This window comes from Bos mutus, chromosome 26, assembly GCF_027580195.1.
Source record: "Bos mutus isolate GX-2022 chromosome 26, NWIPB_WYAK_1.1, whole genome shotgun sequence".
Lineage (NCBI taxonomy): Eukaryota > Metazoa > Chordata > Mammalia > Artiodactyla > Bovidae > Bos > Bos mutus.
The window spans coordinates 16,924,977-16,941,045 of record NC_091642.1 but is presented as its reverse complement, the minus strand read 5'-3'; the positions used below and the strand labels follow the sequence as shown (position 1 = coordinate 16,941,045).

The window sequence follows — 16,069 nt, the reverse complement described above, 5'->3', positions numbered from 1 at the left end:
AATGGGTTTGAACTGAATTAAACACCATCCCTAACAGGAAGAAATTAACAGAACCCTTCAAGGCCAATCTTAAATGCTCCCTTTTCTGTAAAGCCTTTTCTGATTCATTTGAAACACTAACTCTTCCTTCAAACCTCAGCAGAATACCATTCATACTCCTTCTGATCACCTTGTGTTGCTTCTATTTTCAATCAGCACCCCTGCTACCACTGGTAATTCATTAACCTGCTGAAGGCAGGACCTTTTCCATGTATTAGGTTACCCTCGAAATGCCTTGCAGAAAGTAGACCTTTATAAATTTGTGATGCGTTCAAGACACCGGTTGCTATGGCTCACTGCTTCAGGCTGGATTCTTCACACGTGGGGGACTGGCAACATCTTCCAGCTGAGCAGGAACAGCATCATTGAACCTAGTCCAGCAGATACCATTCCTACCAGTCAGCCCTAAAACTGTTCCCCAGTAGCTGTCCAGACAGGGCTCCCCCACGTGGCAATCCTGCAACACTCATCTAGCCCCACATGCCACTTAGGGGACCCTCCACAGACCAGGGAGCCCCCAGCGCCTGCCATTTTTCTGAGGGGTATAGCCTCTCTCTCATGTCCTTCCAGAAACTCCGTGTGAAATAACCTTGCTATCTTTTTCTACCATTCTCTGCTTCTTTTAATTTTTCTTAAACTTCTCCCTTCACAGTGTTTCAAAGAGCACTGTGAATACAGATTGTTGAACAATCTGTGGTTCAACAACAACAGAATATAGACCGACAACAAGAATATAGACAAGGCAATGGTCTCTATTAAAACTGGTTGAGGTTTTAATAACACATTTTAGCTCCTCAGACACTAAACGGTTGCAGCTCTTGTGAGCCAAAATAGCTCCCGAAACAGTCTCTAACCAAAGGATTCCAAAGAGGTCTATGAACCGCAGTAAAAATGCTCAACGAACCCTTTGGAATTGGGAGTGATGGTTACAGAATGGCACATTTGTGCCTTGACTCCCCCAAGCCAAGCTGAGCCCCAACTCACTCCCAGGAAAAGGTGCCCTGTAACTTCCCCCCGCTCCCACCCTGCCCACCCCCTACACGTCCAGTGTCATATACTGACAGCAGCCTCCTGGTCACTCAAGTCTCACAGAAGGTTTCCATTTTATGAACCGAAGCTTCATCCTATGCTGCAAGAGAATCAAAATGAAAACAATGCTCTTGACTTTGCCATCTGCATTATAAGCAAGATAAAACTGGTGAAAGAGCAAAGAGGCTACTTATATAAAAGTTCTCTCTTCTCTGCCTAGAACACTGATCATTTTAGGGATAAGAAACCATGATAGTGTCCAAGTATGGTCCCTGAACCGTGAGCATCAACATCACTTGGGAATTGCTAGAAGTGCAAAGTCTCAGGCCCTTTCTCAGATTTACTAAACCAGAACTCTGGGACCAGGGTCCAAAAATCCCCACTCTGACCAAACTCCCGGTGGCCCTCATGTCTGCTAACATTTGAGAACCACTGCCCTAGACAGTAATTTCTCTGAAAGCTTAAGAAAGCCAGCATCTTCACAGTTAAGTCTAAGTATTCAAAAAACTCAGCCTGTTTGATTGCAATGGGACACAGAAACTCACCCCTGGTGCCCCCCAGGGCACACTGGACCGTAATAGCATTAATCATGTCAGTGTGAACACAAATACAGTGTTTCAGAGAAAAGAGGTCATGCCTACAAATACTCACCCTCCCCCACTGCTAACAAAATTTGCCCTTGAATACACAGCTCCTGCCAGTTTGGGATAAACATACCTCTCGGTATGAGTCACCATCAGACCAACACACAATGAAATAGGAAGCTGTGCTGGTTTCTACTGTGGTGTGCCCAGAGTAGGCTCAACCACAATGGGAAGAAATCCTGCACCACTCACCCATCACTGAACCTTCTGAAAAGTCTGCTGACGCTCTAATGCTGGCTCAGGAAAACCCTCAGTGTTTTGGCTTTGGCATATGAGATGCCAGCAGTATGAGGACCCTCCTGCTTGCCTCCCAGGGGCAGTGAATATGATGATGACATCAAGGGGCCCCCTCCTCACAGAGAATCAGTGCCAAGATTTTGCTTTTAGTGGGCTGGGTCTCACTTCAGATCAGATCAGATCAGTCGCTCAGTCGTGTCCGACTCTTTGCGACCCCATGAATTGCAGCACGGTCTCACTTAGGACATCTTTTCTGCAGGACTTTGGAAAGTTAATTTCTTGTTCTTTAAAAAAGAGTTTCTATGAAACAGTCCTGGTTGTTTCATCCTCCCTGGTCACCTGACCAGGTCGTCAGAGAAGCAAGAGGCAGGATCACTTCTAAGTGGCCCAATCAGCTGAAGATTGCTCTCAAGAGCTCTGGGTAAATTTAAGTCAACGTATTCCTTCTCTCTGGATAAGGGAAAGGCTACCCACTCCAGTATTCTGGCCTGGAGAACTTCATGGACTGTATAGTCCATGGGTGACTCACTTCACTTCATTCCTTCTCTCAGATGTCTTCCCATAGTCAGCTGTAACTCTAATTGTGGAGACGAGGTCTTTTTCTTCTCTCTCTCTCTCTGGATAAGCATTTCTTTAGACATTAATGAGTAGGTGGCAGAGGGCAAGGATTTGTTGTGATTTTTTTTAATGTGAAGTTCTTTCCCTTAGCCTTAGAAATCCCACCATCTAGACAGCCCTTTGGTCCTGAAGACAAGTGGGGCAGAGTCATACTTCCTGGTGAGAGCAGTACTATTTCACTTATAAAACAGTAAGAGAAATTCACACTTGGGTTTTTTTTTTCCCCCCTCCAGTGGAATATGGTGACAAAACTGGATCTCTGCTCCCTCTAAAGATGCAAAGTTCACAACTGAGATATGTGTGTAAGTTGCTAATCCAGACAATGTATTCTGAAGCTTGTAGCATTGTGGTGTCTCTTCAAATCAATAGTTTCCCTTTAGACTTTACTTAGGAAATTTTCTTTCCATTGGTGTCCCCTTGAAAAACTTGGGGCTTTTCAAGTTAAGGAAAAATGAACAATCTAGACAGTTGCAAGAGCAGGTCAGGGTAGGATACACTCACCTGGGAAGCAGGGTTGGGAAACCGAGTCTCGGAGGAGCTAGTCTACACCAACAGGGGGCCTGGGAAGCGACTCGAATGGATGATGAATTATCACACTGCAGAGAGTAATCTGTTCTCAGACTTCCCCAAGGATGGAACAGAAATGGGTTTCGATTACATTAGGCTGTGTGCACGCTCTTGAGTGGGGAGTGCTTGTGTGGGTGTGGGTGTTTGGGAGGAGTGGGATGGGGCAGAAGGACAGACACCGTTAGAGGCAGCAACACTTGGCAACTCTAAAGCTTGTTTCATAAGATGGTATATGAAGTCAGCAACTCCTGAGGGAGAGGGACACTCTTTCTTAAGTCGTACAAGTGATAGATTGTTGTTTAATTTCTCTGGTGTTGACTTAGGTGCTCAGAGTAATTCGAGAAGAATTTACAGAAGGGATGGGCCTTTGAAAACCATTGTAAGGAAGCAGAATTTGAGTTAGGTCATGGGCAAATATGCAAAAGGAAACAATATGTATTTCTTATGGGGCAGGAGGGGCAGAATGACACCATGATGGAGATGGAAAATATATCCATGATTATTCAAACAGGAAAAATGGGGGGGAGGGTTGGAGCATAGGTACAATTAGTGCAGATTCTGCAGCCATAATGGCCTGAGTAGAAAATCAGCTCTTCTACTTTTTAAGTGATCTCTGGCAAGTGGCTAAACTCCCACTAACCTCCTCTTTCTCATTTACTAAAGGGGAGGAGTGCCACTGACCCTGATGGGCTCAAAGATTAGATGTGATGTATGTAAAGGTGTCAGTGCAAAGCCTGCCATTTCAATAACTGGCAGGTTTAATAATAATATTACAAATAAAACAAGACCGGCTTAGATGGGGGTAGGGAGGAGGTAGTTTAAGGACTTGGAGAGAATCCTCAATGATTAGCAGGAAGTTGTGAAATTTATCTTGTCACTCATTTAGGTTTTTCGCCTGGAAATATGATGACATCAGCATCCTAAAAGGATTACTTTGGTGCCCGTCTGTAGGACACATTTGAGACCCAGTATACCACTGTTCTTAGAAGCTGCTAAGAAACAAGATTGCCCCATATGTGTGTGTCTGTCCTGTACTCTGTGAGTGTGTGTTTCCATATTGTGTGTGTGCGTGCACGTGTGCATCCCATACACTGGAATGTCAGGTGGACGGTGAACATCTCTCCACCAAGGATGAACTAGAATGAGTCTCACTGGGTCCTGCTCTACTTAAAAGAGCTTCCCTGGTGGCTCAGATGGTAAAGAATCTGCTTACAATACGGGAGATCTGGGTTCAATCCCTGGGTCGGGAAGATCTCCCAGAGAAGGAAATGGCAACCCCCTCCAGTATTCCTGCCTGGAGAATTCCATGGATGGAGGAGCCTGGTGGGTGACAGTCCATGGGGTCACAAAGAGTTGGACACAACTGAGCAACTAACACTTTCACTTTTCACTACTTTAAAAGCAAGTTGGGTCATCCAACAGTGTAAGAAAACTTTCGGGAAACACAACAAACAAAAAACGATGTGCTCAACTGTAGAACTGTTTTCCGTGATGTGCCTCCCTCACTGCTGAATATTCATCCTTCTTACATGAAGGATCAAACTTTTTCCAAACCCTAAGCTCCCTTATTATTTAAACAAATGAGTGTTTACATAACTTAATCTCTAATATTTGCTTATACTTATTTCCTCTAACACTAAGAAAAAATAAATCCCCTTCATGTTTATTTTTAAAACTTGCACTAGGACACACATAAGCTAGAATTAAAGTTTATAATGAGTAGACTAGGCCACTGGAGTTTAGGTAGATGAAAGTGTATTCAGGAAGACAGATATTGACTGATAAACCCACAAAAATCTCTCCTGCTTCTTTGTTACAGGACACAGCAAGGTTAAGATGCCCTTGAAAGCATCAGAGAAACAACTATTTCATGAAGATTCCCAGATCAATAAGGGTCTACAACTGGAAGTGGGTGGGTGCCTGGTTGGGAGAACAGAAGAGGATGAGGGTCAAAGTCGGTCGGCCAATGTCATTCCACACTTGCAGACGTGTGATCTGCCAGCAGGCTTTCTTTCTGTCAATGTCATGGAAACTTTATCCAGGAGAGAAAATGGCAACACAGACCAGCATGACCTAAACCATCTCCAAGCGATGAGCAACAGGGAACCTATGTCACTCCTTCAGAAGACTTCTCGTGCTCCTCAGGATGGATGCTACCATGACACAAACTCGCTCCCGGCTGATTCGTGTCTACCCCAAGAGGAAGGAAGAAGCTGGAACTCTCTGGAAGCAAGAGGAAGCAGAGCATACTGGAAAAGTCTCAGGATCAGGAGGGCACAGGTTCCAGATCTAGCTCTAACAATGGGCCAACCGGCCTCACTCTGAGAATCTATGACATGCAGGTGTCAAGCTATGAACTGAAAAATTAAAGGTAGAGACACAGGGCTGCTTCGGAGAGGTTCACTGTCTGGTGATGGAGCCAGTGGGTGATAAATGCAGACACTGAGCCGTGTCCTCCTGTGATGGAACACAGAGGATGAGTCTCCTCTATGTTCTCCATCCACCCACTAGTATAATAAACCTGAACTTAGTCCAGTTACCTGCTGTGTGATTTTGAGCAATTTACTAACCCTTTCTGAAGCCCAGTTTTCTTGGGTCTAGGATGAGTGCCTGGACTGTGAGTGCTCCTGTGCCCTTCTGGCTTTAGAAGCTTTAATGAAATTCCTTTCTTTCCACTGAAGCCCTTGTGTACCCACCAAAAACCCTGCCTTTCCCTGCTGTTGACTGAGGTCAATGCAATCAGGGAGCTGGGAGGCAGAAGTGGAGACTGACATGGACCTCAAAATAGAAAAGGAACAGCCTTTAATCAGTGGCTAAGGGCTTAGATAAAACTAGTATGTGACCTCTCGGTGGCCTGTCCAAAGTGTTCTAGTCAGAAAGTGGTTACTGACTTGTAAAGCAAACATGAACCCAGGCAATCCAAGCTTTGGGAAGTCTCTAATGACTTAAGAAGAGTTGCTATTTGGGGACTACTGACCTATAAAACATTCACCACGAACAGCAAGTCCAGGGCTTCCATGGGCCCCTGGGGGATGGAATTGGGAAGTGACCTTTGCAATCCTCTTTCCCATTGCTCATAAATTACTCATATTGGGGAAACAAACTCAAAACCATTAGCAGTAGAGATCAGAGTCAGTTTGTTTCAGCTGTAGGGGAGGTAAAAATGAAGAGACCTGACCTTGATTAAATGTCAACGTCTTTATTTAGGGTTCCTGGTAGCACCCCAAAAAGAGAGGAAATATTATTAGAAGCACCTTTATTCTCACTAAACCATTTCGTTCAATTACCCCTTAGTCGGTGTAAAACCAAAACTAAACCCCGTGATTTATGAAAGATACATAGGAGCAGAATGGACTGACCAGAAGCTGTTTCTCTTTGTGCTAAGGTGCGGCCCTAACACGGTTAGCTGTTGTGATCCTATTCCTCCATCCATCCACTAGTATAATAAACCTGAATTGAGTTTCCAACAATAGGGATCAGCTTGAGTTCAGCACGTTCACCTCACATTTACTCCCTGTAGGGGCTTTAAGAGAAAGTAGACAAAGATAAATCACGGAAATGTTGAAGACAGCGCCCAAAGAGCAGACATCTGTGTTTATGGAGAAAAGTATGTCCACAGTCAGGAAATGTGGCAGAATACATCCAGGCTTACCAAAACGCAAAATTCAGTGGTGGTTACTCACACTCTCAAATGATGTAGTGAAGGTCCCAAAGACATACTATTAACAGAAAAGAATCGAGTCACGAAAAAATGGTCAGGGAATGATCCTTTTTTAACACTTCTATCTATCTATCTTATTCCTTCTATAAGTTCTTGAAGGATACACACTATTAACAATTTTGCCTCAAGAGAAAAGGGGAAATGAAAGTGAACCAGGTAAGGGCAAGGAGATTTCATCTTTCACTGTCTAATCTCCTGTGACACTGCACTTTCTTAACATATGACATATTTATATATTACTTGGATAACTAAAATCAAACATTGTTGTGCTCTTTTACATTTCACAGACAAAGGAATAAGTTAAATAACAATTCAATTCTGAAAAGTTTAACTTCCATTTCGGACCACGCCCAGTGCATAAATACGGTACGCCTGTGCAGAGCGTGACCATCCTTTTCACATTCTTAAGACATGATTTGCCGCCCTTGACATGTAACCCATCTTTTAAGGTGTTTGGAAGAGTGATTAGGGATGCCGCTGAAATGACAGGTTATTAGAGAGGCACACCTGGAATCTTAAAGATCAACCGCTTGGAACTTTGAGCTAAGCTCGGGCAGGTCCCAACACAGCCTAAACCTGGTAGAAGGGCCCTTTCATTACACAGCTTCATTAATGTATTGATTTGGGTGGGGGTGAGTGAGGAAGAGTGAAGGCTAGGATGAAGGCAGGAAGGCAAGTCTCAAACACAACCAAAAATTCCAAATGCAATAGCAATCAAAAAAGACACACGCCCTGGGAGCTCGGCTGTGCAAACACTCCAGAAATAGGAATGCTCTTGGGACGCGCCGTGGCTAAATGAAAGGTTCTTAATGAAGTAAGTCTCTGCTCTATGCAAACCCGGACTTCACAATACAGATTCTCACACCCAGAACATGTCTGCCTGGCTTTCCATTGATCGTCCCCCATTAGGTGGCCCAGCCCTGCAGCACCAGTGCAACTTCTGCAGCCATGCACAGGGATCGATATTTAATTACCTTTCTCCTTCACCATGGTAACCGGTGCCTTTGGCGAGCAGAGCGGGAGGAAACGGGAACAAAGTCTAGGAGTGGGAGCGCCGCTGGGCAGACAGATCGGCTGCTGCAGAGGCTGCGAGGAAGCGCCCGGCCATCTACTCGCCGAGTCCGGGCTTCTTTCTAAAATCCCGCCCCCATCTCTAGGGCCGAGCTCGGGTGCCGCCCCAGCGATCGCCGCCAAGTGGTGGCCGCGCCCTGCTCGGGGACGCTGCCCTTCGGCCGGCGCAGCCACTCGCTACAGCTGCTGCTGTAACAAATGCAAAATTCCAGTGTCCTAAGCTCTGGTCACTGACACCACGTAGCATTCCTCGTGTCGGCAGAACCGGCATCAAAATGATCCCCGAGCACCGGCCCCCTCCCGGGGTCTGATAAATGATTGCCAGGAGGGGGTGGGTGGGCCGGTGAGGGGCAGCCAGGGACTGTTCCAGTAAGTCAAACTAGTCGATTGGTAGCTTATTAGTTTCCTATAACTGCTGCTCTCTAAGATTCAGCTTCTCTCAGACCAACCGAATCAATAAAATTAGCCTTAGTAGAAAAATAATGCAAGTGACGACTTCCAGTTCATTTCCTTCAACTTTTAAGGTCCTGGAGGCTCAGTGATAATGAAAAATGAATAATGATGTTTGATGTTGTCCCCCTTTACCTGAAACAGGGCGGGGGGAGGGGTGGGGAGAGAAGAGGGGACAGACTGGGACAATGAGGAGCCTGGGAAGAGGCATTTTTCAGGCTTCAGTCCCTCATCCAGGATCAAATCCAGAATCAAAGTAAAAACCTGACTTATCCTGTTAGGTGGGGTTCTGACTTTCCCCTTCTCCCTGATTCTTTAGCATTTTCTAGACAAGCCCCCTTGGTTCCCTATGTGTCAGGGAGGAGCCCTCCCAGCCCACAAAGCAAAGGGTGAACAGTCACACCCACATCCCTCACCCGCCTAACCCTGATCCTGGCTTTCAATTTCTGACCCCCAGAAGCACAGGTCTGTCTGCAGGGAGCAGGTAACTTTCAGTGGGTGGAGTCACCAAGCCGCCTACCCACCCCTTTCCAGCACCTGTCTCCCAAACCCAGATCGTTCACAGGCTCCCCACCATGTGGGAGAGATGTGATGAGCAAGAGACACAAAGGCAGATGCTGCTGCTCTGGGAGAACAGCAGATGGACCACTCATCTTTCAGAACCAGAACAGGCCAGGATTAGACTGTTTTACTGCAAATATTGTACCGTGTTGGGTCTAAGAGAGCCGCGGTAACAGAAAGGAATGAAGTCAGGCAACCTGCCTCATCGTTGCCTCCGAGCTTGTTTAGAGCTGAGATGACACCAGGCGGGGCTGGTTTTCTGCGGGGTTACAGTGGCAGAGCTCAAGCGGCTGTGACATTCCTACATCTGTGATTCAGGGCTTTACTATTTAAAGCCTGGGCATCTCCGCCTGTAAGAAAGGGCGAAGGCCCCTCCAACCCCTGGGTCGTCTTTCCTATGACACAAACTTCTCCCACAGCCCTCCCTGCCCCCATCGCAGCCCCACAGGGTCATGTTTTTCCTAAGTCAGCGGCCAGCTGGAGAGTAAGCGCTAAAGAGCCTTTAAGCGGCTTCTCTAACCTCCATTCATAAAGAAGAGCCTAGCAATGAGAGCAGCGCGACCTCAGGGCTGGGCAGGGCTCAGGAGCAGGAAGAGAAGCCCTTTTCAACCCCCGAAATGTTCACGGCCAGCACTGCACAGTCTCCTTCCCCCATCCCTAATCCCCCCAGAGCCCTCAAGGAGATGCTGACAAGCAAAATGAAACTCAGGGAGCTAGAATTAGTTTGGCGCTGTGAGCCTCGCAGGTGAACTTATTTTATTATATTTTAGCTGCATAAATAGATTAGCACCTCACTGAGGCACTTCTCCCCAAGGCTTTCATGTTATTTGGTGCAAAGCTAAGGGAACAGAACTCTCTCTTTCTCTCCCCCTCTCCCTCCCTCTCTTCCTAATGGAATGCGACAGTAAAACACCGTGGGGTTTCTAGTCCAAACCAAATCATCATATAAATATTCCAGGTACTATGAATGCTGCTGCTGCTAAGTCGCTTCAGTCGTGTCCGACTCTGTGCGACCCCACAGACGGCAGCCCACCAGGCTCCCCCGTCCCTGGGATTCTCCAGGCAAGAACACTGGAGTGGGTTGCCATTTCCTTCTCCAACTATGAATGCAGTGAGTTCAATTTCTCTTTTATTCAGGTGACTGTTTTTAATCCCGAGATTTTAGTTTATTAACCAAACTGATCCCTTATTGCGGCTCTGAGCCTACCTGTATACCTTTGTGGATGAACTGCTCAGAAAGCCCAGTTGAGGAAGACTCTCCAGGAGCTTTGGGGACTAAGCCAGCCGAGTAGCAGCTGGTGCCTATTCATTTTCAGAGGAGCCTTTTCCAAAGGAAAATACTACACAGTGGTTCAGAGAGATTTCTGCCCCCCTCCCTTCTTGTGTTTTCCATGGAAAGAATTTTCCTGTACCACAGTCAGAGTGAATGAGTCACCAGCATTTAGTTGCTAAATAACAGTCATATAGCTAAGGTCCCCCCCACCCCGCAACAGTCAGACACTGCTACTTTGGGATAAAAGCCTCCACGCTATACTTTTAAGATAACCAAAGAGGATATTACTACAGTTATTTTTGGACTGTGGCAGAGTAAAACCAAATTGTTTTTGTCTCCTTGCCTCAGGGCCAAATAGTTAAGAGCTTTGAGAACAGAAGCAAAGCACAGATATTTTGTGCTTTATAGTTAGTTCAAGCTACAAGAAGCGCCGCAAAATAAATGAAACAATTTAAAAACTGTACAGCTCATAAGATGACAGGACTTTTCATTATTATTTCTAGAGAAGATTTCCAAAGAGCTTATCTCAATCTCATTCCACTCAGATGAGATAAGACTTCATAATATAGACACCAACCTGTGGGTTCATCTGTTGTTTTATTCTCTCAAACTGACTGCTGCCTTGTCATTCACTCACAAAATGAAGGCAGGGTTGACCACAAGTGAGCAAAGGACAGAAACCATTTTGCTGGAGAGAAAAGCTTTGTGAGCACACAGCCACTCTTGGCAAAAACTCAAGAGTACATCACGTCCGCAGTGCCTGCCTATGTGCTGTCGCTTCAGTTGTGTCTGACTCTTTGCAACACTATGGACTGTCGCCCGCCAGGCTCTTCTGTCCTAGGGATTCTCCAGGCAAGAATGCTGGAGCGGGTTGCCATCTCCTCCTCCAGGGGATCTTTCCAACCCAGGGATCGAGCCCCCATCTCTTACGTCTCCTGTATTGACAGGTGGTTTCTTAACCACTGGTACCACCTGGGAAGCCCATGTCAATTAAGAGGGAAATGTGAAGACGAGAAAGAAGCAGCTGGATGGAGTCCACGCCCTCACTGCTCTCTTCTCTACAGAGTCATAGGTTTCCTGTGGCTTATGCATCCACAAGGCAGGAATTTCCAGACCCCTCCATCCTGGTCCCCAGGAGCCCAGGCTTCCAGATACCCCCTCAAAAGCTTTGGACTTATTGGCAAGAGTGCTCAAAATTCTTTCTAGCAGTATCTGGCTGGAAGAAAACTTGAGAATGAGTTTGTTATTAGCTTTCTACTTAATGTTTACATCTACCAGTCCACAGCAGACATTTATGGGGCATCGATGGTACACCAGGTCCAGGGTTGGCTGCACCACAGCAGGAAGAGAGAGATCACTGCGCAGGAGTTGCTTACCATCAAGTGAAGGAGCTGCTCATGCACAAGGACTCAACATGATTAGGAAGGTGCTAAGACAGAAGCCGGTACACAGGACGCAGGGCAGTGCTGAGCCCAATCTGAGGGGGTCAGCAGAGGCTTCTAGGAGGAATGAAGGGGCAAGACAGGGCTGCCAAATGAACAAAGCGGGGAAGATCATTCCAAGTGGAGTCACAGGGCAAGAAGGTATCAAGATAAGTGTTCACAAGGATTAGGGAGAGCCTCAAGCTAAGGCCTCAGTGGCAGGTCATGGAAGGTTCAGAAGGCCACGGTAAGGAATTTGAGCCTTTGAAGGGATGTGATGAGAGCCTCGGACCTGAGCTACCTATTTCTTACAGATTAGGTTCAAAAGACCGTGGGTACATTTCAAAGTCTGCCATGATGTGTGTCCCATCACACTGCCTCCTTCCTACAAACTGGATTGTGTTGGTGTGGCATGTCCAGTGTTAACCAGATTGTGCCCATTTGTGCCTATGTTTATTCATTTTTTTAAGAAAGAGCCGACTCATTGGAAAAGACCCTGATGTTGAGAAAGATTGAGGGCAGGAAGAGAAGGGGGCAACAGAGGATGAGATGGTTGGTTGGCATCACCAACTCTATGGATATGAATTTGAGCAAACTCCAGGGGATATGAAGGACAGGGAAGCCTAGCACGCTGCAATCAGAGGGTCACAAAGAGTTGGACATGACTTAATGACTCAACAACAACAAATATTTCCCCGAAAAATAGAATAAAATGACAGTCACACAAATAGCTTTTTGAGTAGCGCAAACCATTTGGGGTTGACTTATCCTTCTGTAATAATGGCTTGCTGTCCACAATGAGGCTATGAGAGTTTCATACTTTTCCAGACTCCTGAGAGCGTAGTCTGCGTACCTCCAGGGAGAAAAACACTGGGGGTGCTTTAAATGCATACACCTGCTCCCATCCAAGGTCTAAAGATTCAGATTTTCTGGTTAAGACTTGAGCTGCACCACCAGCTCCTTAAGTAATGAAGAACCACTGACTCGCTTAGCACACTGGCCTGTATCACCAAAAGTGACTGAACATGTAATTCACAAACATAGCTACAGCCAATGCTGCCCCGTCTAAAAAAACAACCCCCATCTTCTCAGTGGGCTGAAATAATAACTGTCATGACATTCACTGTAATCTTCATGAAAATTTATTGGTAGTGACGATTCCAAAGTTTCCTACTGTCGGACACAAATTCCTAAATGTCTGATCCCTCTTGATCCTGATCCTACTCTTAGGTCTTCAATGGAGAATTCTTAGGATTTTTTCCATGTGAATCTCACAGAATCGGTGCCCAGCAAAGTTCTTTTCCATGAGTTCTTCAAGTAGAATAATTTACATTTGCATCCAAAACTTCTCTGTGGTCTTTCTCAGAAGTCAATTCTGAGTTTGGATCTAAGCAACAGACTGCAGCTTAAGAAAAATCACTAATGCATGTTAGTCACTCAGTTGTGTCCGACTCTTTGCAACCCCATGGACTATATATAGCTCACCAAGCTTCTCTGTCCACGGATTCTCCAAGCAAGAATACTGGAGTGGATTGCCATTTCCTTCTCCAGGAGATCTTCCCAATCTAGGGATCGAACCCGGGTCTCCTGCATTGCAGGCAGGTTTTTTAGCATCTGATCCACCAGGCAAGCGTATTTAAAACTTTCCATAAATAATCCACTATAGATATTAACTGCAGGGGGAATGTAAAAATCAGTCGCTTTCCTACAAGTGTACTGGAAATGATTACTGGAATTCAAAGGATCTTTTGACAGTACAGAGAGTTTCATGGATTGTAGCCTAATTTCAGGCACATGAGACGCTCACAAGAAGTACAGAAATAACCCTGAAGTACTTGGGAAAAGCCTCTTTTTTCCCCAATTTACTAGTGAGTTGGCCAAAAAGTTTGTTTGGGCTTTCCATACCTTCTTATGGAAAAACCAAAATAAACTTCTTGGCCAATTCAATATTATTAGCTTTTTCTTTTCCCCTAATATGTTCCAGGTAGAAATACAGTACTGGAAAAGAAAAATGGTTATTTACTATCATCTGAAGCTGGGATGCATTTCCTAGCAACACCCTCTTCTTTTTGGTACTTCATGTCACCAGTGGGGCTTCCCAGGTGGCACGGTGGTAAAGAATCCACCTGCCAATGCAGGGGATGTAGCTTTGATCCCTGGGTCAAAAAGATCCACTGGAGTAGGAAATGGCAACCCACTCTAGTATTCTTGCCTGGAAAATTCCATGGATAGAGGAGCCTGGGAGACTATAGTAGTGCCTGGGGACTGAGAGACTGAGCATTGCACACGCATGACATTTGTGTGAGCCTTGCACACGCATATCATTAGTGCTCCAAATATGACGACACAGCAGTGAAGCATTTATGTGTCTGTTTTTGCAAGAGGTGAGCTCTCTGAGGGACGAGATCACATGTGAATATCTGAATTCACATAGTGATAGGCACAAAGTGGGCATACGACATTTGATAAATTCTAAGGCGCAAACGTCACTGACTTACCACAGTAGGTCAAAATGCTGGCTAAGTGTTCATTTTTATATCAAAAAGACTGATTTTGAAATCTCATTCAAGTAAATTAAAAGTAAATTCAGTCTCATACATAAATCAATTTAGTGGCTGCTTGAAAGTAATTGCCAAGATGCAAACCAGTAATTCACTTTGGGAGAAACAAGTTGAAAGGAACTTAACCAGGTAGCATTTTATGAAATCTCCTTTATAACTACTCCTAAATACCACCTTTCCCCCTCTTTTAACACATTTATTATTGGGGTTAAATTATAGTAATTCCCAAACTCAACCCCCAAGAAACAGTTATCTATGCCAAGCTTACTTCATACTAATTTTCTTTTCTTGCTTTTTTTACAACTTGATTTTTTATTGGTGTATAATTGCTTTACAATGTTGTGTTAGTTTCCGCTGTACAACAATGTGAATCAGCTGTAAGTTAATTACCACTTTTGTTGTCATTTACAGGGAGCTTATTATGTGTCAGCCACCATTCTGGTCTCTTTACACTCATTTATCACCTCATTTAATCCTCCTAACAACTGGATAAAATAATATTTCCTTTACACTTGAGGAAACAGGTTTGTCATAATCCAAAGCCATGGGTTCTCCCTTTGCTTTGTTGGGTCTTTGTTTCCACAGAGGTCACAAAAGTGTCACCCTTTCCCTATGCCCAGCTACACACACACACACACACACACACACACATTTTTTTAGTCAAGATGCACTCAATGTGTATCAACTTCTTTGGTATTTCTAGAAGAAAATGATGTTGCATTTTGCCTCTATAAAATGATCTTCTCTCCTGATATTTTATCCTTCATTGGTTTTTGGACTTCTTATGATAGGGTCTGCAGGTAAATGGCATCATCTTGGCCTGTTGGGCTCATCTTTGGCTGGACAGGGAAAGATGTACTCAGATCCACATTCTCAAGTCTTTTAGGGTGAAGTTCCATCATCCACCCTCTCTGATCATCCTCAAGGAATAGCATTCCTGCGTGCATGCTCAGTTGCTCAGTCATGTCCTATTCTTTGTGACCCCACGGACTATAGCCTGCCAGGCTTCTCTGACCATGGGTTTTTCCAAGCAAGAGTACTAGGGTGGGTTGCCACCCCAGTATGCCCTAGAATGTGCACGCATCCAAAAAGTAAAATAAAAACAGTTGAGCTAGTCGAGTGCAAAATTCCCACACTTCTGGAAAGATTGAAATACGTATGCTTCTACAATCTATGAAATATAAATTGTGCAATTTCAGTGATTCCACAAATGAGTTCAATCCTCTTATATTTGCATTCAAAATGAGCAGGGCATAGCTTAAACACAAAAGTTCCAAATTCATGTCAACAATGTAAAATTTTACTTTATTTAGGACAACATTAGGTAGAATATAAAACACTTCGACAAGGTGAGAAAGAGTCTGTGGAATAATGGAAAAAAACTTGTAGAACTTTTAATGGCAGGGCTTCCCAGATGGCACAATGGTAAAGAATCTACCTACCAATGCAGGAGATGCAAAAGACGTGGGTTCAATCCCTGGGTTGGGAAGATTCCCCTGGAGGAGGAAATGGCGACCCACTCCAGCATTCTTGCCTGGAAAATCCCACAGATAGAGGCACCTTGGGGGCTACTTGCCCTCACCATTCCTCATCTGTCCCCTCTTTTGAGTGGGCACTGGGCAATATGACTTCATGCCTTGGCCATGGTTCACTGAATCACAGTGAACCATGTGCATGAGCCAGGGGGACCCATACCTCAGCTGGCCAAGTACTCGCAAAGTATATCCTATCTTGAGAAAGAGGATCTGGGTCAATTAGGTTTTCACTTCTGAGGATCTGAACTTAGAGTCATATAGAAAAGTCCCAGGCAGGAGCCAGTATTGTATTAAAAGATCAAGTAAGACCAAGCAGCAATAGGCTTCCCAGAGACACGCAGA

General features: G+C 45.0%; 1 protein-coding gene across 3 annotated transcripts in view; it reads right to left on the bottom strand.

Annotated features, from left to right (window-relative positions):
* The window catches only part of ABLIM1 (actin binding LIM protein 1), a 328,489-nt gene that overhangs the window by 183,585 nt on the left and 128,835 nt on the right, over positions 1-16,069 (bottom strand). Inside the window, exon 1 of one of the 3 annotated variants that reach the window (XM_070363327.1) lies at positions 7,830-8,063. The exons of the other annotated variants lie outside the window; for them this stretch is intronic. Coding sequence (XP_070219428.1) covers positions 7,830-7,845 — 16 coding nt within the window. The 5' untranslated portion in view covers positions 7,846-8,063. Of the gene's footprint in view, positions 1-7,829; positions 8,064-16,069 lie in introns of those variants that run through there. 3 annotated transcript variants of the gene reach the window in all.